The 22647-nt window shown below is 42.2% G+C and overlaps 1 protein-coding gene across 3 annotated transcripts; it reads left to right on the top strand.

Moving 5' to 3' along the window:
* The first annotated feature begins 91 nt into the window (after window positions 1–91).
* On the top strand, window positions 92–22583 carry UCHL5 (ubiquitin C-terminal hydrolase L5). 3 transcript variants are annotated; one of them, XM_066238264.1, is made up of 11 exons: window positions 92–312; window positions 7656–7719; window positions 9681–9786; window positions 11276–11401; window positions 11482–11543; window positions 11621–11751; window positions 14333–14396; window positions 15581–15683; window positions 17171–17278; window positions 18469–18567; window positions 21925–22583. In XM_066238264.1, exons 1-11 carry the CDS (start codon window positions 237–239, stop codon window positions 21967–21969), a joined length of 984 nt encoding a protein of 327 aa, XP_066094361.1. In that variant the 5' UTR covers window positions 92–236; the 3' UTR covers window positions 21970–22583. The 3 variants fall into 3 exon arrangements, with proteins under 3 accessions (XP_066094361.1, XP_066094350.1, XP_066094370.1); XM_066238253.1 differs by having other exon boundaries at window positions 17168–17278; XM_066238273.1 differs by lacking the exon at window positions 11276–11401 and having other exon boundaries at window positions 17168–17278.
* The last annotated feature ends 64 nt before the right edge of the window (window positions 22584–22647 follow it).

The following is a 22647-nucleotide window of genomic DNA, read 5'->3' as shown; positions in this document are numbered from 1 at the left end:
GAAGCTGTTACGGGTCCCGCCTGGCCCGGGGTGATTTTCTCCGGCTCCAGGCGGCTAGAGCGTCCCTCGCGCTCTGGCGCGTTGTAGGGACGGCCCCCGGAGGCTGTCGGGAAGTAGGCGGGGTGACGCGGGGTAGACGCGCTCCGCGGCGGGTTTTCCGCGATCAGTGGCCGGCGGCAGCGGGTGCCGGGGCGGCCAGCGTCCGCGGTGGAGCTGGGCGGTGTGTGGCCGGTGCCATGACGGGCAATGCTGGGGAGTGGTGCCTCATGGAAAGCGACCCCGGGGTCTTCACCGAGCTCATTAAAGGATTCGGTGAGAGCCAAGGGGACCGTCCTGGGTCGGGGGACACGGGGGAGGCCCAAGCTGGGCACGAAGGGGATCCCCGCGGCCACCGCCGCCCCATGTCGGAAAGCGGGCGACTGCGGGGACCTGGAGGGACCCGAAGACGGGGCAGGCTGGGCGCCGCCCCCATCCTGCCCGGGGCGGGCGCGTTTCGGCAGTGATTTGGAGAGTCACACCACGAGGGCTGGGACCGCGTGTGTCTGCACTGCCGCACCCTCGGGATCCGGCTCCCAGTTACTTATTTAGTGGAAATGACAACCCCGTCCCCAGCCCACCCCAGCCGCTTAAGCACCAGCTTTTCCCTTGTCCCCGTCGCATCTCTGCCGAGCGCCCTGCATCCCTGGCAGGTGCGCCCAGGTGCACGTCTCGGGCCGTTGATCTTGCAGGAAAAGCGAGGGCGTGCCTTCTGGACGGCGGCGAGCCCGGGGCCCGGCCGTCCAAAAACCCGGGATTCTAGTTATTCTGAGTAGAACACCCGGAGCCTGTGAGCAGCTCTGCGGACGCGCGCGCTCGCGGGCTGCCGGGCACCGACGGGCTTCTGCGCTGGGACCGCTCCTTGCTTATCTTTGGCTCCCAATCAAGTGTGTGTTTTTCTTCTTTCTTGAGAAAACGGAAAGTACATACCTACATCCATAAATGCAAACATTGTAAACGTGTGCATTTTAGAGAGGAAAGAGAGGGAAGGGGAGGGAGGAGCAGGAAGCATCAAGTCTCATGTGCCTTCACTGGGCAAGCCCAGGCCACCTCAGTGCCCCAGGTGGACGCTTTATGAAGTGTGGGTTCTTGAGCTAGTTAGTGCTCCCGACTTGGAGGCCACGTGCTTGCTTCTCATTTCCTCCCGGCTGTCGTCATCATCATCCACCCTAAATCATGAGCACATTTGACTTCTTACCCTTTTCTTGTTCCTCTTATTCCCAGCCTCTTTTTGGGAGGCAGTAAGTTTATTTTTACCAGTTACGTTTTCCCAACTATAATGAATTCTAGCTAATGTGTTAAAGCCTGTACTCGGAGTAAAAATAATAAACCTGGGTATAGATACTGTCTATATTTGAACACAGCCGAATATTTGGAAGATCACTTATCCACCATATGTTGTTCGCCTACTGTATTTCAGGCACACTTACTGGTACGGAGGTTTGGAGATGTTGAAGGTGAATAAGCCATGGCGGCTGTCCTAAAAGACTGACAAGCTATAATGAGGGGTATTGATTGCTGTGTTAAAGGGTGAACAGAATGTTACAGGGACACAGGCAGAAAGAAAAAGATAAACAGTAGCAATGTTGAAGTGTGCGGCTTAGGAAACAGCCAGCAAAGTGACTACAACATAATATAAATACAATATAACGAACTGGAGGAGTATTTGCATCTGAAACCAAAAGGTAAACAGAAAACAGATTGTATGCCATAGAGTGTGGATTGCCCTGCTGTTGCTGAGGGCTTTACTGGCAAAGCTGTCTCAATGCCAAAATGACATTCTTATAACTGAAAAATAACACTACTTAGGTGTAGTGTGCAGTGTAGATTGCAATGAAGTGAGAGAAGCTGGGAAGTCCCTTGAAAGGGTCTGAGATGACTGGCTTGACCTACAGCATGGGTTAGAGACGGGGAGGCATATTCACTCATTTTGCTTCATTGACATCCACAGGCCTGCAGACTGGATGTAGGGAAAAGGTGAAAGTGACTACCAGGTTTCCAGCCTGGCTGGCTGATGCAGTATGAGGGAACAGGCTTGATAGACAAAAAAAGATGGGTTCAGTTTTGAACACACACTGAGTTTGAGATGTCTGCAGGTTTAGTCATAAAATTTACCTTCGGAACCCTGGTAGGAACTATTAAACTTACCTTCAAGAAATATTGTGCTAGGCCAATTTGTTTATTTTAAAATGAATTACTCCATTAACAGCTATTATAAGTTTCCCTTTTGAGGGGAAATTATATGTGGATTGAGTGAATGTGTAAATACAAAATTTGGTGGGATAGAAAGTCATGGTAAAAGCAAAGTCTTTATTAAATTAAGAAACTGATGGAGCAGAACTATACTTTTAGGTGGTATGATGCATACATAATTTATAAAGGCCCCAAAACAAATTGGTCATCCACCAATTAAATATAGAAGCTGTGAATTTCCGCTTCCAGCCGGGATGAAGTAACAGAGAGTGGATTTACTTTTCCTATAACAAATCAATGACCCTACCTCTCACTTCAAAAATCTAGAAAAAGAATAGCAAAGTAAGTCTAAAGTAAACAGTTGAAAAGAAATTATAATAAAGATCAGAGTTGTAATTTATAAAACAGAAAAGAAAAATGGTGGAGAAAATGAATGAAACCAAAAGCTGGTTTCTCAACGAACAGTAACATGGATAAGCCCTCTAACCAGACTGATCTGGAGAGGACAGAAAGCACACGTGACCGATATTGGAAGGAAGAGATGCTATCGCTCCAGATTGGACAGATCGTAAATAACTAGGGGATGTCCTAACTGTATGCCAACAAATTTGACAAATGAGATGGACAAATTCCTTTAAAGACAAATTCCTTAAGCTCAATCAAAGAATTAGATAACCAGTATAACTGTATTTATTAGAGAAACAAAAAATGGAGAAAAAATTGTAGAGGAGGGAATACTTCCTTATTCTGTGAGGGCCAGCATTAGTCTAACACCCAAATGAGACAAAGACATTATGAGAAATGGAAACTACAAACCTACATCCATTATCAATATAAATGTAAACATTGTAAATAAAATTTTAGCAAATCCAATTTAGTACTATAATAAATGGGCAGTATATCATGACTGAGTAGGGTTTACCCCAGGAATTCGGGGTTGGTTTAACATCTGAGTGTCAATGTCATTCACCATACTAAAAGATGTAACAATAAAAACAATATTATCTCAATAGAAGGAAATAGTGTTTGACAAAATCCAACATCTGTTAAGAATTTTGAAGTATTAGATTTTGCCGTTTGTCAGCTAAGGGTAAGCTTGCCACTGTTGTACAGATGCCAGCAGAGAGCTTCTGCTTGAGAGATGAGAAATGATTGTATTACTCGTAGCACAGAAGGTAGCCAGAGACATGTTTTCATTGGTTCCCTCCACCTTCGAGTCATGGGAGTGAAGGGGGCCCACGTGGATGCTGCAAGCAGGAATCTGTCGTAGCTGAGCTTATAGAGAACTGCCAATTTTGTAAAGAGGCTGCTAGCAAACCTTCCCAAACCTTTGGCTATGGGGAGGTGGTATTACAATGCACAGCAGATAAGTTTTTCCTCTGCCCCTGAGAGAGCCACCATCTCTACCTTCCAAGTCTGTTTACTATACTAACATCTTTTAAAAGAGAACAATTCCAGGAGTTCCTCTCCAAAGACAAGCAGAAACAGGAGAAACTCACTGAGAACCACCTCTCCACAACATCCGATCTCCCTTTCCACCCCAAAGATGCAGTTCCCTCAGCTCCTCTGATTAATCCGACCTGCCCCATGGGCTGGTACCAAGTCTGTTTGATTTCTTTCATGTAAAGTTTACTTTAGAATGCCAGGAGGACTTCCCCTGAAGGTTGTTGCATGCTGACCTTTCCTCTTGGTCGAAGGCAATCAGGAACCCAGGTGTGGTGGGGTGTGTGCAGGGCAGCGGAATCTGCCTGGTCCCTCAGGGAGGGGGTCCAGCAGGATTCCGTCACCCACAGTAACTCTGGCCCACAAGTTGAGGCCCAGGTGAATAGCTTCTGGAGCCACCCAGGTGTTTCCTTGACAAGAAGGCTAAGAACTGAGCTTAGAACCCGGGTCTCTTGAATCATTCTCTTTTCCATTATACCATTCGTCATTTGAAATGAAAATGTACACAAGGCTGTTATTACTAGATATTGAGGGTATGTAAGGAGATGGGTGCTAGCAGGGAATACTCTGTGTTCCTTCAACAAAGAGATGTGTATGTGTTCAGCATAAAGTATTGTAAACTGTTACTGCTGGAAATTCTTCCTGTGCAGAGGATTTGGGGACACTTTTATTCAGTGGATTTTTGTTGTTTTGGAAGGCTATACACCATGTTATACTGTTTGGCCTCTTTACAGTTGATTTCCAACAGCAGTAACAAGTGTTAACAATTATATTAGTGTTCTGTGCAACTTTCCAACATTAATACAAGTAAACACAGATTCACATTTCTAAGGTTATTTTCCCAGCTTACTCGATGTGAATGTCTAGCAACAGGTGTTTCTAGTTCTCTATTACAAACACCATAGTAACTCTCCCTGTACATACGTATTACTCAATACCAGAGTGGGTGGGCACCTGATAGACATATGCTGTGCAGGGCAAATGGAGTTATGGAGTGAAGGCCCAAAGTCACATGGTTGGTTGGCCCCACCTTTTTTTAAGCCATTGATTCTTTTTTTTATTATTATTATTTTTAACAGACAGAGAGAGTCAGAGAGAGGGATAGATAGGGACAGACAGACAGGAATGGAGAGAGATGAGCAGCATCAATCATCAGTTTTTCATCGTGACGTCTTAGTTGTTCGTTGATTGCTTTCTCATATGTGCCTTGACCGCGGGCCTTCAGCAGACTGAGTAACCCCTTGCTTGAGCCAGTGACCTTGGGTCCAAGCTGGTGAGCTTTTTGCTCAAGCCAGATGAGCCTGCACTCAAGCTGGTGACCTCGGGGTCTCGAACCTGGGTCCTCCGCATCCCAGTCCGATGCTCTATCTACTGTGCCACCGCCTGGTCAGGCAAGCCATTGATTCTTTTTGTTTTTTTTTTCAGATTTTATTTCTTGAATTTACAGAGAGAGAAGGGGAACGGAACAAGAAATCAACTCATAGTTGCTTCAGTTTAGTTGTTCATTGGCTGTTTGTTGCATGTTGTATGTACCTTGACCAGACAAGCCCAGGGTTTCGAACTAGGGACCTCAGTATTCCAGGTTGATGCTTTACCCACTGCGCCACCACGGGTCAGGCTAAGCCAGTGGTCAGCAAACTCAGTCAGCAGAGCCAAATATCAACTGCAACGAATGAAATTTCTTTTGAGAGCCAAATTTTTTAAACTTAAACTATATAGGCAGGTACATTCCTTATCTAGGTAGTGCCCGCACGTGGAATTTTGTGGAAGAGCCACACTCGAGCTTCTCCAGCTCTCACTTGGAAATAACCTGGGATGTGACAAGGTACCCAGACTTTGAAACCAGCCGCGGGATTTTTTTTGTTTTTTTGTTTTTTAAACAAGTTTTATTTTATTTTTTTTACAGAGACAGAGAGAGAGAGTTAGAGGGATAGACAGGGACAGATAGATAGATGAGAAGCATCAATCATTAGTTTTTTGTTGCGCATTGCAACTCCTTAGTTGTTCATTGATTGCTTTCTCATATGTGCCTTGACTGTGGGCCTTCAGCAGACCGAGTAACCCCTTGCTGGAGCCAGCGACCTTGGGTCCAAGCTGGTGGGCTTTTGCTCAAACCAGATGAACCTGTGCTCAAGCTGGCGACCTCAGGGTCTCGAACCTGGGTCCTCGGCATCCCAGTCCGACGCTCTGTCCACTGTGCCACCGCCTGGTCAGGCCAGCCATGGGTTTTAATGAGTTTTTTGGCTTATACTAGTTGTAGTAAATTTAGGCAAGCCACTTAACATCCCTAGGCCTTTTTTCACATAAATATGTGCTTTGCAGGGATTAGAGAAAATGCATTTAAAGCACTTTATGCATAGAAGAAGGCACTGGTATATATGGTTGTTTTCTTGTTTGTTTTGTGGTAATACTAGCTGACATTTAGTGAACCTGTAGAGTGTGCCAGGTACTGTATTTCATGTGTCATGAATAATAAATTATCTCATTTATTCCTCACAACTCTGTAGGTGTGGGCAGCACAGAGGTTAGGTGATCATGCAGCTAGTCAGTGGAGGAGCCATATGCAAACCATGGCAGTTTGGAGGGCAAGCTCTTACTAGGATGCCATTACTGTGACCCCTACCACTGGATCAGGATCTCTCTGCTTTGGCACTGTTGACATATTGGACCAGATAAAGCTTTGTTTTGCAGGGCTGTCCCTGCAATTTAGGATATTTAGCACCTCTGGCCTCCACCCACTAGATATGCCACCAAGTCCTCCCTCCTGCCCTCCCTCACTGTGGAAATAGTGGCAGTAACAATGCTTCCAGGTATTATGAAATGGCCCTTGGGGGACAAAAAATCCTGGTGGAGAACCACTGTTTCAGGGGAAGAGCATGTTTGGGGAACGGATGTCGTTGAGAATATAGTGTGTCCGTAAAGTCATGCATTTTGACCGGTCACAGGAAAGCAACAAAGACGTTAGAAATGTGAAATCTGCACCAAATAAAAGGAAAACCCTCCCAGTTTCTGTAGGATGATGTGGCAGCATGTGCGCATGCGCAGATGATGACGTAACACCGTGTATACAGCAGAGCAGTCCATGGCCATGCCAGTTGATATGTGGACGGTACAGAGTAAAGTTCAGTGTGTTCTGTGGCTCGCTAAATTCGAATCCATGACCAAAGTGCAATGTGAATATCTGCGCGTTTATAATGAAGTACCACCACATAGGAATAACATTACTCGGTGGGATAAGCAGTTGAAGGAAACCGGCAGTTTGGTGGAGAAACCCCTTTCTGGTAGGCCATCAGTCAGTGATGAGTCTGGTAGGCTATCAGTCAGTGACGAGTCTGTAGAGGCTATACGGGATAGCTACCTAAGGAGCTCTAAAAAATATGTGTGTGAGCCCACATCGAACTGTACTGAATAGGTATGAAACTAGGAGAGTTTTTCTTTTATTTGGTGCAGATTTCACATTTCTATAGTCTTTTGTTGCTTTCCTGTGACCGGTCAAAAGTGCACCATGACTTTACAGACACACTGTAGTATAGAACAGAAATTTAGGAAAAGAGTGAGAACTATTTATGTGATATAAAAGTCACTGTTAAGTGGTAGTTATTTATTACCACTTAGAAAACAAATTGCACAATAAGAAAAAAAGAGGGCCAAGGGCCGAGTTGAGGATGCTCAGTGATCAAGTGGATGAAGTGGACAGAAAGCCACAGAGAAACAGAAGGGGCACTCATGGAGCAGCCGATCATTGGGGTCCTTTTTAAGTCATGAAAACACTCTCTTCCCATGTAAATAATTAGAGCACAGTAAAGATGTAACAGGATTCAGCTTGATCTATGAACTTTATTTTATTTGTTTTACTGTTTTTAATTTCTTGTGTCTCACTGTCCCCCAAATGTGCATTTCTTTCAGTTAATGTTATATTTAACGGTGGAGGGAAAAAGTGAGTTTCGTGTTTTGTTTATTAAGGAAATAACTTCTTATTTCAGGTTGCCGAGGAGCCCAAGTAGAAGAAATATGGAGCTTAGAGCCTGAGAATTTTGAAAAATTAAAGTAAGTATAATTTTAGCTGCATTAAAAATATGTCTATACTTAAGCAAAGCTTTGTCTGTTTATTTTACTTGGATTACCCTAGACTGATTACATTATCCCTTGCAAGTCTTTTTTGAGTCCTGTGAGATAGGAATTATTGTTCTCCTTTTATAGCCAAGAACCCGAGGCTCCTGGGTAAGTAGCTTGCAAAGGAGTAAAAACTACATCCCTGTAATGCCATTTAAGCGAAGTAATTGGTTGGTTGGTTTTTTTCACAACATCCACTTACTGATCTTGGATTAGAACATGGAGCACATTTTAACATAACAGACACGAATAAGAGGTGAATCTCCAAAACGTACTTAATAATGTCTGTTAATAGTAACTCAGAACTTGTCTCCATATTATCACATTCTTTTTTGAAGAGGTCACAGTCTGGGTTCCAAATGCAGATGTCAAGAGCCTCCTCTTTCTCCATCCCTCAGACTAGAACCCCCCACCCCCAGCCTCTTCTTATGCGTGCCTCCCCTCACACCCGCCTCAAGGTCCCCACGAGCTCACCATGTTGCAGAGAAAGAGCCAGAGGAGTGTGCACTGGTGAGGAGTTGTTGGGTTGGAGACAAGTAGCTAGCTGGCTTTACCAGGGACAGTGGGGGACTGCTGGGATAGGGCTTCTGCTTTCACGGTGAGACGAGGAGGGTTTCCTTCCCCCAGCGCCCCCCTCCCCATAAAAGTTGCAGTCCCTTTCGATGGAATCAAAGGTCACTCTTGGCTGAATGACCAGGGAAGGTTACTTAAAGATGTGTCCTTGGAACTGTCTTGAAAGGAGAGTAAAGATTTTTGTTGCATGGAACGCAGTTGTGGAAGAGTCTAGAGAGAGTCCTAGAGGGTGGATTTCATGTTTCCCAGGCAGCATCAGTTCCTTTAGGAAAGTGGTGGCTTCATCCTGTGCCAGGTGACAGCTTCCATTCACACTGTAGGGTGAGGACTTTTCCAGCGCCCAACCATCATGCGGAGTGACTCCCATATTCCACAGGTGGATGCTATCAGATGTTCTCTGCACACTTCCTAAGTGAACTTTCTTTTCTTTGTTGTTTTTTTTTGGTTTTCTTTTTCTTTTCTTTTTTATTTTCCAATTACAGTTGACATACAATATTATATTAGTTTTGGGTATACAACATAGTGATTAAATATTTATATAAATTATGAAGTAATCACCTTGTTAAGTCTCTTACCCATCTGACAGCATATATAGTTATTATAAGATTATTGAGCATTTTCCCTATGCTGTACTTTACATCCCTGTGACTATTTTTTTAATTTTTATTAATTTTTAACTTAACTGTGTTTACATGGATTCAAGTGTCCCGCTGAATATAATTCCCTCACCCCCCACTCCCATGTCCCCCATTACACCCCTTTAACCTCCTTCCACTAACTCCCTCCCCCCTTCCCTCTAGGATTTGCTGTCCTGTCACCAGTATCTATGTGTTATGTATATATAATTTCACTAATCCCTTCACCTTCACCTTCTCTGATCCCGTCCCCTCATCCCCCTCCCTTCCCTTTGACTGCCGTCCCTCTGGTCCCTGTGACCCTGCCTCTGCCTCTGTTCCATTCTTCAGTTTACTTCTGAGTGAACCTTCTTCATGCGTGTTGGGGTTCAGTCTAGGCCAGCTGCTGCTTCTGGTTTTATCTTTTCTTTTTGAGTGAAATGGTACAAGGCACAAATGAGTAATTCACAGATTTGAGAAAAAACCTTTTATTCTAATTTTATTTTAACTGTTGTAATTTTAAGGTTTATTAGCCTGTTTCAGGCAACATTCTAGTAACTGAGTAGCAGTAGAAATCTTTATAAACAAGTTTTGATTTTACTTTATTTGCATTGTATTTGTTAAGTAACTGAGTAAAATTTAATGTATTGACAATTGTTATAAAAAGAAGCAGGGTTTGGTGTCACTGATTTGTATTTTATTTTGTAGGCCTGTGCATGGGCTCATTTTTCTTTTCAAGTGGCAGCCAGGAGAAGAACCTGCAGGCTCAGTGGTTCAGGACTCCAGACTTGACACGATATTTTTTGCCAAGCAGGTATGGTCCTTGGGTATCCTGAAGTCTTGAGAGCAATCCTTTTTTTTTTTTCCTGCATTTTTCTGAAGCTGGAAACGGGGAGAGACAGTCAGACTCCCGCATGCGCCCGACTGGGATCCACCCGGCACGCCCACCAGGGGCGATGCTAGGGCGTCGTGCAAAAAAAATGGGACCTGCCTCTTCAGGGGGAGCTGAGGAAGCTTCTTTCAGCAGTGCAGCTCGAGGTTAAGTGGGATTAATGGGGAAGAGCCCGAGGACCACCCCAGAGGATACCAGCTGCAGGGCAAAGGGAGGAAGACTAGAAACGTGTCACTGGGCACCGCAAGCGGGGAGGGGCATGAGATGTGGGGGACGGCAGTGAGTTAGGGTTCAGTGTAGGCAGCTCTGCTGACTCCGCGGAAATGTAATTGATATGCAATAGCTGCACACAATGTATAAATTTGATGAGTTTGGAAGGAGTTCTTTTTACTTTTTTAGTTTTTTTCCTAGCGATGAATTATCAAGTCTTTAGGTCATAGGCATGTGTGATAGATAGTATTCTCTGCCATGTCTCAGCATCTGGCCTGGCAGTGGGTGCTTATTATGTTCTTAACCCTTTGAGTAATGTGTTTTTCTCATGCTCACTGACCCCTGGGAGTGAGTTTTTAAAAAAATGAAATTAGTTCCAGTTATAGTTTTATTAACTTAAAATCATGTTTGTTTGATAACCAATGAATAGAAACAAGAGAAACATACATTTGCCTTTTTTTAATGTTGCCTTACACATTTTTAAAATAAATCGATCATACTCTGGATGGTCAGGAGGCACGAGGACATACATGAACGTTTGTACTACTCAAATGGTTAATGTGTCATGATTCTGAAAGAGTGTGTGAATAAGTGTATATTTTCCCATCTGCCAACTTCAATCCTACCCCATCTTCACATAATTTTGCCTTTAATAATTTTGGCCCAAGATAAAGAAATACGTCTAACGTCTTCCAAGGTTTTAGTTAACCATTCTTATGAAGTGTCCTTTATAAACAGTAAAGTTTTTCACCCAAATTTACTGAAGAAATGTGATGCTAATGAAAAGAGATGTTAGAAGAAATGAGCAACCATATGAATTGGATTCTAGCTCTGTTACTTTTCTCTAAGCCATCAGTTGGAAAATAGTTTTTAGCACAGAAGTGAACCGGAAGGGAGGGTGAGTTTTGTGGGCATATTAGATCAGGAAAGATTGGGCTAGTTGCCCTGCCCCATTCTGGTGTCAGGGATGTTACGTGTTCATTTAATGCACTTAGTTTCCTAGAATCTTCAACTCCAGAACTGCACCAAATTCGTGAAACTAGATTAGAATTGAAGTTAAACATATTACCCGTTTATGCGAAGACTATATGAAATAAAATTGGAAAACTATTAGGTTTATATTTGGGGGGCCATTGTCTCCAGTTAAAAGCTGCTCCCCCCCCCAACAAATTATTGATACTTTGCTTTTTCTGTTTTATAGGTAATTAACAATGCTTGTGCTACGCAAGCCATAGTAAGTGTGTTATTGAACTGTACTCACCAGGATGTCCATTTAGGAGAGACATTATCAGAGTTTAAAGAATTTTCACAAAGTTTTGATGCAGCTGTGAGTACAGTCTTATTCCTAAAATGCCCTATTTGTGATTGCTCTTATTTTAATGGGAGACCTTAAAAATTGTTTTTTAGATGAAAGGTTTGGCGCTGAGCAACTCGGATGTGATCCGACAGGTGCACAACAGCTTCGCCAGGTAAGAGACCACACGTGCAGTGAACCCTGTCCCTTTCTTTGCTTGTGCGGCTCTCACTGTGTGTTTCTTCCCTGCAGACAGCAGATGTTTGAATTTGATGCAAAGACATCAGCAAAAGAAGAGGATGCTTTTCACTTTGTCAGTTATGTTCCGGTTAACGGAAGACTCTATGAACTAGACGGATTAAGAGAAGGACCAATTGATTTAGGTAATTCGGTTCCCGGACCTGGTGTCTCCCTTTTGACCAGGAACAGAGGTTGGATGTCCACCTCTGTGTCCACCTCAGTGCTGCTTCAGGTTTGAAGGGGAAGGTGACAGCAGGGTGGCCTGACCCTCCTCAGTACTCAGTGACATTAACAGATGGGGAGACATGTTGACTACTGAATGCAGTTGCAACCTCTAGTGCAGCGGTTCTCAACCTGTGGGTCGCGACCCTGGCGGGGGTCGAGCGACCAAAACACAGGGTTCGCGTAAAGCCATCGGAAAAAATGTATTTCGGAAAAAATGTCCGGGGTTGCGACCCACAGGTTGAGAACCGCTGCTCTAGTGTTTTTCTAAGAGAAGACTTTTTAAACTCTAGATTACATAGTTTATTATTTTTTTTTAGTTAGCTTTTAAAAACTACTTCATCTAGTGAACTTAAGTGATTCTTGTCATTTTTAACCTGATAAGGGATAGTAAGCATTTCTTATCATCTCTCACTAAAGTATTTTTGTTTTCAATCAGATCATTCAGTCACTTTGATTTCATTGTTTAAAAATACACAAAAATGTTTTTCTTCAAATTTTCTGTTTACATAGTACTTTGATGTGCTGTCCTTGGTGCCAAAGGGTAGGCTTGTCCTGATGCACCCTGCCTCTAACCTGAAGCAAAGATGATAAATGGATTTTTTTGTTTTTGTTTTTGGTGACAGAAACAGAGACAGAGAGAGGGACAGATAGGGACAGACAGGAAGGGAGAGAGATTGGAAGCATCAGTTGTTCGTTGCAGCACCTTAGTTGTTCATTGATTCCTTTCTCATATGTGCCTTGACGGGGGTAGGGGGTGCAGCTGAGCCAGTGACCCCTTGCTCAAGCCAGCAACCTTGGGCTTCAAACCGGTGACCTTTGGGCTCAAACCAGTGACCCTGTGCTCAAGCTGGAGAGCCCGCACTCAAACTGGCAACCTCGGGGTTTTGAACCTGGGTCCTTCACGTCTCAGCCTGATGTTCTATCCACTGCGCCACCGCCTGTTCAGGCAAGGATGATATATAGTCATTGAGGGTGAGGGCACACTGGTGGCCCTCACAGAGCACAGAAATAACAGGCCCCGAAAAGAATTTTAGATCCTTATTTTTACCCATTAAGTTCTTTTTATTATTTATTTTTTAATTTAGTGCAATTTTTAAGTCCTCCCAAAGCCTGTTTTAATTCAAGCTAATGTTTTCCGCTGTCTATAAAACTTACACTTTTACACAAGAAATAATATAACAAAATTTCATTTTGTTTTTTGGTTTTGTTTTTTTTTAACATGCCCCGTGTATAGGACCAGTAAGGTTTACCTAATGCAGATCAGCATGTTACCTCAAAATGTAAAAATATTTATTTCTTAGGTCTGGTATAGAAAATGAATAGTGTTCTTTCAGTTCAGTGGATGTTGACTTTTCCTCATCTGATGGTTGACCTGACCTCCACATTCTCTCTGTTGGCTCCTATCTGGTGGGCCATCGTTCATCAGCACCCCCGTTCATTAGTACGCTTGAATATACAGGAAGTAAAAGCTGAGAGAACGTGGTTCTGCCCCATACCTGGTGGCCGCGCTCACGCTTACGTGGGGAGAGAGGATCAGGACCACTGGGTAGAGCTGGTTCCGCATCCTGTGAGGATTTCAGTTTTCTTTCGTTATGGTGCTGGGAGTCAGACGGAAAAGGACTGAATCCTTGTTTTGCTACTAAACCGGGGGCTGGATTTTCTTAGCTGTCAGTTGCATCATCTGTAAAATGAAGGTAGTTATTCTCACTTCACAGAATTATGAGTTTTAATAAGATAACTCCCTAATTCCTTCCTTCTTAAACATTTGTTTAGCACCTACTATGTGACAAAATAATGTGGCAATGTAAATTATGACAGTTCTCTTTCCCCTTAATAGTTACGAAGCAAATCAGAGTTAAACTTGGGGTGGTGAACACACAATATCATACGCAGATGAGTTATTACAGAATTGTACCCTGAGATGTATGTAAATTCATTAACCAATGTCACCCCAACAAATTCAGTTTGAAAAATTGAAGCTGAACATAGTTATGCTTTCCCATACTGAATTTTGTAAAATATCTGTGTATAAAAAGAGCTTCTGAGGACCAAAGTTTTTTTTTTGTTTGTTTGTTTTATATTTTTTCTGAAGCTAGAAACAGGGAGGCAGTCAGACAGACTCCCACATGCACCCGACTGGGATCCACCCGGCACGCCAACCAGGGGCGATGCTCTGCCCATCCGGGGCGTTGCTCTGTTGCATCCAGAGCCACTCTAGCGCCTGAGGCAGAGGCCATAGAGCCATCCTCAGCTCCTGGGCCAACTTGGCTCCAATGGAGCCTTGGCTGCGGGAGGGGAAGAGAGAGACAGAGAGGAAGGAGAGGGGGAGGGGTGGAGAAGCAGATGGACGCTTCTCCTGTGTGCCCTGGCCGGGAATCGAACCCAGGACTCCTGCATGCCAGGCCGACGCTCTACCACTGAGCCAAATGGCCAGGGCCAGGACCAAGGTTTTGAAGTAACACTAATGCTGCTGTCATTGCTGCACTGTGTTTTCTCCAGGGGCGTGCAGTCAAGACGACTGGATCAGCGCTGTGAGGCCCGTCATAGAGAAGCGGATACAGAAGTCAGTGCCCAGCTAAGCTCGCTGCCAGAACCTTCTGGTTTTTCAACATTTTTAAAACCTTTTATTTCATTTTTATTTTAGCAGCATTCACTGAATATCTGCCTTTGATTAGGTTAATGTGTTCAGGGAATCTATTTCAGAAAATCTCTAAATTCCACAGAGTAACACGTCAGCATGTCTTTACAGGAGTTAAACATGCACCCCTCTGTGTAGTTAGATATTTTGTACAGTTACTTCATAGAGCTTTGTTTTTGAGCTTCTGTTTCTTTTTTTTTTTTGGTGAGAGAATGAGGGAGGGATGAAGGGAAGGACAGACAGGAAGGGAGAGAGATGAGAAGCATTGATTCTTCAGTGCGGCACCTTAGTTGTTCATTGATTGCATCTCATATGTGCCTTGACCGGGGGCTACAGCAGAGCGAGTGACCCTGTGCTCAAGCCGCAACCTCAGGGTTTCGAACCTGGGTCCTCAGCGTCCCAGGCCAACGCGCGATCCACTGTGCCACCACCTGGTCAGATACACTACAGTCTTGATGGCTGGAGCCCTAAGTCTCGGCCTGAGGTAGACTGATACTACCAGCTGTGTCCTGCCCTTTGGAATTGTTTCAGCTATGATAGATCCTCTGCCTTACGGTATACATTTTAGTATTTCCTTGCCTGTTAGTTTTTGCTGGGATTTTGACAAAAATTGTGTCAAACATTTATATCAATTTGAGGAGAATTGACATGTTTACTCTGTGAATCTTTTTTTTTTTTTTTACAGAGAAAGAGTCAGAAAGAGGGATAGGGAGAGAGATGAGAAGCATCAATCATTAGTTTTTTGTCGTGACACCTTTGTTGTTCATTGATTGCTTTCTCATATGTGCCTTGACCGTGGGCCCTCAGCAGACCGAGTAACCCCTTGCTCGAGCCAGCGACCTTGGGTCCAAGCTGGTGAATTTTTGCTCAAACCAGATGAGCCCATGCTCAAGCTGGAGACCTCTGGGGTCTTGAACCTGGGTCCTCCACATCCCAGTCTGACACACTGTATCCACTGTGCCACTGCCTGGTCAGGCTACTCTGAATCTTCTAATACATGGACCATTGACTTTGATGTCTAAGAGCATCATCGAGTAATCACAATAGATGATCTTAATTTTAATAAAGTTACAGTTCTTTATGACATTATAACCTTTAACTCTTTTTAGGTACAGTGAAGGTGAAATTCGATTTAACTTAATGGCCATCGTGTCTGACAGAAAAATGATATATGAACAGAAGATAGCAGAACTGCAAAGACAGCTTGCTGAGGTTTGTGGCCACGTTTTTAAGCACAGAGTTTATTCTCAGAAAGAATTTATTTTTTCCCTTCCTCGCTACTCCTTTCCTTTACCCTTTCCGTTCTTTCATTTTTTTTGTATTTTTCCGAAGTTAGAAGTGTGGAGGCAGACAGACTCCCGCATGCACCTGACCGGGATCCACCCAGCATGCCCACCAGGGGGCGATGCTCTGCCCATCTGGGGTGTTGCTCTGTTGCAACCAGAGCCATTCTAGTGCCTGAGGCAGAGGCCATGGAGCCATCCCCAGCGCCCGGGCCAACTTTGCTCCAATGGAGCCTTGGCTGTGGGAGGGGAAGAGAGAGACAGAGAGAAAGGAGAGAGGGAAGGGTGGAGAAGCAGATGGGCGCTTTCTTTTTTTAAACATAGACTTAAGCATCCTGAGTGTTGGTTAACAAAGTACACTTAGGTGTCAGACTGCCTTGGTTCAGCTCCTGGCTTTGCCGCCTTGTGGGTGTGTGAATTTGAGTGTACTTCTTTTTGTCTCAGTTTCCTGTGTAAAATGAGGATAATAGTATTTACTTTATAAGGTTGTAGTGAGAATTAACTGAGAGAATATATATATAAACCACTACTAACAGTGACTGACAAGTAGTATATACTAAATAAGTGTTAGCAATTCATTATTACCATCATTACATAGTTAAGCAAATTAGACTACATTTCTCACGGAATCAGTTGGGTATATATTTAGATTGACATATGATCTTTACTAGTTTTATGATTGACTATTTTTCTGCGGCAAATAGAATAGACAAGAGGATAAATAACAGACAAATATCTTTTTACATTCCTTTGATCGCATTTTCTTTTCTTTTCTTTTCTTTTTTTTTTTTTGGTATTTTTCTGAAGTTGGAAACGGGGAGGCAGTCAGACAGACTCCCGCATGCGCCCTACCGGGATCTACCTGGCATGGCCACCGGGGGGCAATGCTCTGCCCATCTGGGGCGTTGCTCTGTTGTGACCAGAGCCATTCTAGCTCCTGAGGCAGAGGCCATGGAGCCATCCTCAGCACCCGGGCCAACTTTGCTCCAATAGAGCCTTGGCTGTGGGAGGGGAAGAAAGAGACAGAGAGGAAGGAGAGGGGGAGGGGTGGAGAAGCAGATGGGCACTTCTCCTGTGTGCCCTGGCCGGGAATTGAACCCAGGACTCCTGCATGCCAGGCCGACGCTCTACCACTGAGCCAACCTGCCAGGGCTGATCGCATTTCTTAAGCACATATTTAAACAAATTTATAGCTGAACAGACAGGTACAGCATTAAAGTATGTTACAGTATAGATTGTTTTTAGGTGAACATTTTTATATATTGTAGAATATAGAAATACAGAAGGTATTACTTAAGGTTCTTGTCCTCTGATATTGCATTTATTAGGCTGGTATTCTATTACTGTATTATGAGTAAGAATTGTACTATGTTTCAATTATTAGGGTGTGTTATTTCTTTTCTTTCCCCTAAGGAGGAACCCATGGATACAGATCAGGGTAATATGTTAAGTGCTATTCAGTCAGAGGTCGCCAAAAATCAGATGCTTATTGAAGAAGAAGTACAGAAGTTAAAAAGATATAAGGTATGTCTTTAATTTGTTCCTTTCATGTTTTAATGTGGATTGGTATATTTTGGCAGGAAGGCACGCTGAATACTTGATCCTTTTTCTCCTGTTACTGATTAGTTTTCAGAACGCGTTGGTTACCTGGCACTGTCCAAAAGTAACTGAGGTTTCTTTCTTTTTAATTGTTTTTTTTTCCTGTGGCAGAGACAGAGAGAGTCAGAGAGAGGGACAGATAGGGACAGACAGACAGGAAGAGAGAGAGATGAGAAACATCAATTCTTCGTTGTGGTTCATTAGTTGTTCACTGATTCTCATATGTGCCTTGACCTGGGGGGCTACAGCAGACAGAGTGCCCCTTGCTTGAGCCAGTGACCTTGGACTCAAGCTGGTGAGCCTGTTCAAGCCTGATGAGCCTGCGCTCAAGCTGGTGACCTCGGGGTCTTGAACCTGGGTCCTCCGCATCCCAGTCCGACGCTCCATCCACTGCGCCACCGCCTAGTCAGGCTTCTTAAAATTTTTTAAAAAGTATTATTGCGAACAGATTTTTAACCTATTTAAGAAATTCTGTAAGATGGCGCAATAGTTCATATGAGAAATCAAAGAAGCTCAAATTTGGATGAGGGCATGTTGAGATGAATTTACAGAAGGTGGAAACTCTTTCTCTCCAGGGGAGGGAAGTCAGTCGAAACTGTGACAGATGGAATACCTCATCCATAGCTCAGTGGCAGCGAGGGGCCAGAGTCGGAAAGTGGAGAGGGTGTGCTCAGTGCGGGGGTTTCTATGGAAGCACAGAGTCCCCTACAGTCTGCCCTCTTCTGATCAAAAATAATTCCAAGAAAGATAATCTTGATCACAGAATAAAACTGGTCTCATAATGCTTGGCCTGATTATTGGATAAGCGTGGTAGGGAACCTGAGTGTTCATTTGTCATGTGGGTCTTCTTAAGTTTGCTTTAAGTTTTCATAAACAGTTTCAGCTTAGACATTTTAAAAGCCTACAGTAGGAAGCCACGCCCAAGGGACACTGCCTGTTTGTTCCGTTAGTCTTTTTTCTCAGTGAGAACAGAATCTCTTTATTTCAAATATCTTTCTTTGGAGAATAGAGGTGTTCTCCCCATTCCTTTTTTGAGTTGTATGCAAAAAATTAAAATTTCAAAAATATAGTGGGAATGTAAACTGGTATAGTTTGATACTTTGTTTTCTTTTCAGATTGAAAATATCAGAAGGAAGCATAATTACCTGCCTTTTATTATGGAATTGTTAAAGACGTTAGCAGAACACCAGCAGTTAATACCACTAGTAGAAAAGGTAAGGGTTTTACTGGTGAATACTTAAACTTTTCTCCCTGATTCTTGTAGAATTTATTTATTTTTAATTGTATTTTGTGAGTACAGTTGGCGTTCAGCACTATTTTATATTGGTTTCAGGTGTACAGCACACCATTCGACATTATTTATACAGGTGACTTCTGATCATTCAGCGGCCTGCCTGGCTCCATGGGTAGTTATTATAATATTGTTGACTATATTAAATCAGGTTAGGTTGCCCAAAAACAAAAAAAAATTTTTTTTGGCTTGAGTAGAGGTAAAATGTGTTGAGGTCTTTTGACTTTTGTTTGCTTTTACCTGCTGTTTTCTATTGTAGGTGAGCATTAATCCAACTAGGTGTTTGTAACGTAGAAACAAGGGTGGCCTGCTGTTCCAGTCGCCTTAGTGTCACAACACAGCTGTGCTACACTCGAGGAACATTTAAAACATTTTCCTTTTTTTAAGCTAAAAACAAATTTTAATGTTAATAATTGAAATAGTTGGTTTTTCTTATTTAGTAAAAATTTGAATTATTACATAATTTAGAACTAGAATGGACAAAGCCAATACGAAGAAATAGGGTTTCTTATCCCAAAGCTAGTATTCTTTCCACTGACGGAAACTAGCATTGGTTAGTGAAACAGAAATTCTAAGATTTTTTTTCTTCATTGTAAGTTACTTAAATATTAAATAAAATACTTGTTGGATAAATGAAACACCTCTAAATTGTTTTTAAGTTTAAACTGTAAATCGGGGTTTCTGGAAGGGACCATCCCTGGACCTTCCCCAGTTAACTCTGATCTAGGGGAAGGGATTTTTAATAAGCCCCCCAACCCCCAGGCGAGTCTAAGGCAGCTGGTCTGTGTGTCACATTTTGAGAAACATTTTGAGAAGACATGACTGGGCAAATAAAATACTGGACTGTTAGCTTAGAGACTAGCACCTGGTAGGTTAGTTTTCCTTATTAGTTTTAACAGCTTATGAAGCAAAGCTACATTTCAACCCAGGTGTTCTATAGTATCATAAATTCTAAAAAAACACAAGCTGTGAGGTAAGGTTTCTGTGTGTACCTTATTAACCAGATCCTGAAACGTGTGTTGCAACTTTTAGCATTAAATGCAAAAATTAATTGCAGAAGACTGCTAAATCTTCTCTTTCTGGAATACATTTTTCTGTTCACGTATTTCAGAGTATTAAAGTTACAAAAGTCCAACATAGAAAACTGATTTTTAAAGTATTAGATTAACAGTTAGGGTCCTGTGATTCCCAAAATTGCTCAGTTAACAGAGTACCTAGCTATCACTTTCTTTGTAGGAAACACGATGACATAGTTCTCTATTAAAATAAGATAATAATGTAGCCTGTTGTGCTAAATCATATGATATATCAGATTTATATAGAGATAAATATTATTAAGGAGCAAACAAATGTTATTAAAGAATTTTAAAATATATAGTACTTTTTTTTTTTTCAGAGACAGAGTAAGTCAGAGAGAGGGATAGCTAGGGACAGACAGACAGGAACGGAGAGAGATGAGAAGCATCAATCATCAGTCTTTCATTGTGACATCTTAGTTATTCATTGATTGCTTAGTTATTCATTGTGCCTTGAGCATGGGCCTTCAGCAGACCGAGTGACCTCTTACTCAAGCCAGTGACCTTGGGTCCAAGCTGGTGAGCTTTTTGCTCAAACCAGATGAGCCCGCGCTCAAGCTGGTGACCTCGGGGTCTCGAACCTGGATCCTTGGTATCCCAGTCCAACGCTCTATCCATTGCGCCACCGCCTGGTCAGGCTAAAGTATATAGTGCTTTAAAATTGTTCTATGGCCTGACCTGTGGTGGCGCAGTGGATAAAGGGTCGACTTGGAACGCTGAGGTTGCCGGTTCGAAACCCTGGGCTTGCACAGTCAAGGCACATATGGGAGTTGATGCTTCCTGCTCCTCCCCCTCCCCCTTCTCTAAAATGAATAAATAAAAGCTTTAAAAAAATAAATAAATAAAAATTGTTCTATGGATAAATATTTTTGTGCAAATTAGGAAAAGGACAGTTCTTGCTATTACAGAACAAGACTCTTATTGACTGAGGTAACTGGCCAGGGCTGTGGAAAAGGACAATTCTTGTTTGGTTTTAATGACAGAATAATTCCAGGGTTTTTTTTTTAAAAAGAGCATTGTTAGGGATAGCTTTTCAGCTTTTGCATTAGAGCCATGTGATCCCTTAGTTCCCATTTTGAACACAAGGTGGCAGTATAAGAACGCCTGGTGTTGGAACACCAACGCTGCCTGTTCTTAAGCTTGCATTGTTTTTATGAAGGGGTTGTTATTGACCTCCTAGCTTTTGTCTGTTTCTCCAAACGGTTCTTTGATTGCATATACAATATTGCACTTACAATATTGAGCTGCACTTGTTTCCTGTACATATGCAATTTTATCTTCCTAAGTTCTCGAGAATTCAGATCATTATATGAATACAATTTTTGAAATGTTTTAATTACTCATTCATCTAGCTGCATCTCTAGTTCAGGCACTCTGTTAAAGTCTGCGGCTGCACACGTGTGAATAAGACATCTCTGCTGTCTTAAGCAACTTAAATAATTACTGTACTGTGCTGAAGAGCATTTTTTGATAAGTGCAGAATAAGGTCATGGGAAAGATCCTGGAGGAACACAGGGTAGCTCCCAAAAAGCTTCATGCAATTTAAAATTTCACACCCACAAAATTTTACATCAGTGTTTAGAATTAAATGCTTAATCTCTACCAGAAAATCAGCTTCCTTTGCAAAAATATATTTTTGTTCATTTTTGAAAACAGAAGTCATTATATCATGGAAAAAACCATGTTTTGCTAATAAAAATGTGCTTAAAAATTTAGAAACATAATAGATTGAGATTAATTTTTATAATTACATGCAGTATAAAGACTAATAGTGATAGTTACTTAAACTCGAGTTAAACTCATTCAAATATACAGAACTGATATAGGGTTTTTCTTATATTCCATTTGAATGAGAAATGGGAACATATACAAATATATTGTTTTGAAATATTTATGAATTAATATGACTTATAGAATGGGTAATTATGTATTTTTAAGTTATTACAATTACTGTAATACATTTCAAGTTCTGACAGGAAAGTAGAAACTAAACATAACCCTTTTTGATAGAGAGTGAATTATACTATTTAATTGTCCAGGACTGGTTGCAAGTCTCAAGTTATAAAAGTTAAATGCTCTAGGAGTCTTATAAACAAGGCAGTAGAAGCCTGTTAGCTTAAAAATGCCGTCTCAGACACATTTTATTTTAATATGCTCTAAAACAGACCTTTAAGATTTGATCATCTGCTATCTTTAATTTCTAGGCAAAAGAAAAACAGAATGCAAAGAAAGCACAGGAAACCAAATGAAGAGGATGCTTGGGATGGGCACCCATTTCCGCTTCCGCCTCTCTCTCCTGGAAACCATGAAAGACAAAGAACTGACGCAGTGCACGTTTGGCGGTAGTTCCGTCTGTCCTGTCTCTCATGCATGGGTTCACGAAAGTCTCCCTGCCCACACTGTGTGCATGTAGTCGTGCCTAGCAAATCAAAGTCCTGTTCAGAGTGCTTGCCCAAACTCCATTATTTCCATTGGATCTGAGGACCTCTGTTGATTCCCTGGATATATAACTACCGTAATGAACCTAGAAAATGCACAGATGACATTCTCTACCTGTAATTGTTATCATTAATCCTTTGATCTTTTAGCTCAGTTTAAATGCTTAAAATTTATAAATGTCTGGTCTTAATTAAACTGGTTCTCTTGTTCTCATCATTAATGGGGGAAAAAAATCAGTATTTGTGTCTTTGATATCTAAATATTTTGAGAATTTTAAAAGAAATTTTATCTCCTATATCAATTATTTGAAAAATTATGATTTTAATGCAGATCATTTGAAAAGATCAAAAGTACAGTTTCTCTTAGTGGTTTTCATTGCTGCCAGTAGAAAAAGTAATAAACATCCCAATTTTATTTTCACAAACTTTTTTCATGTGTGTGGTGTTATTTATTTATGTAATTGTAAAACTTCAGGAAGGTGTATTATT

This window comes from Saccopteryx bilineata, chromosome 1, assembly GCF_036850765.1.
Source record: "Saccopteryx bilineata isolate mSacBil1 chromosome 1, mSacBil1_pri_phased_curated, whole genome shotgun sequence".
Lineage (NCBI taxonomy): Eukaryota > Metazoa > Chordata > Mammalia > Chiroptera > Emballonuridae > Saccopteryx > Saccopteryx bilineata.
Note: the sequence above shows the minus strand (reverse complement) of the source record. Positions and strands in the feature narration are given on the sequence as shown.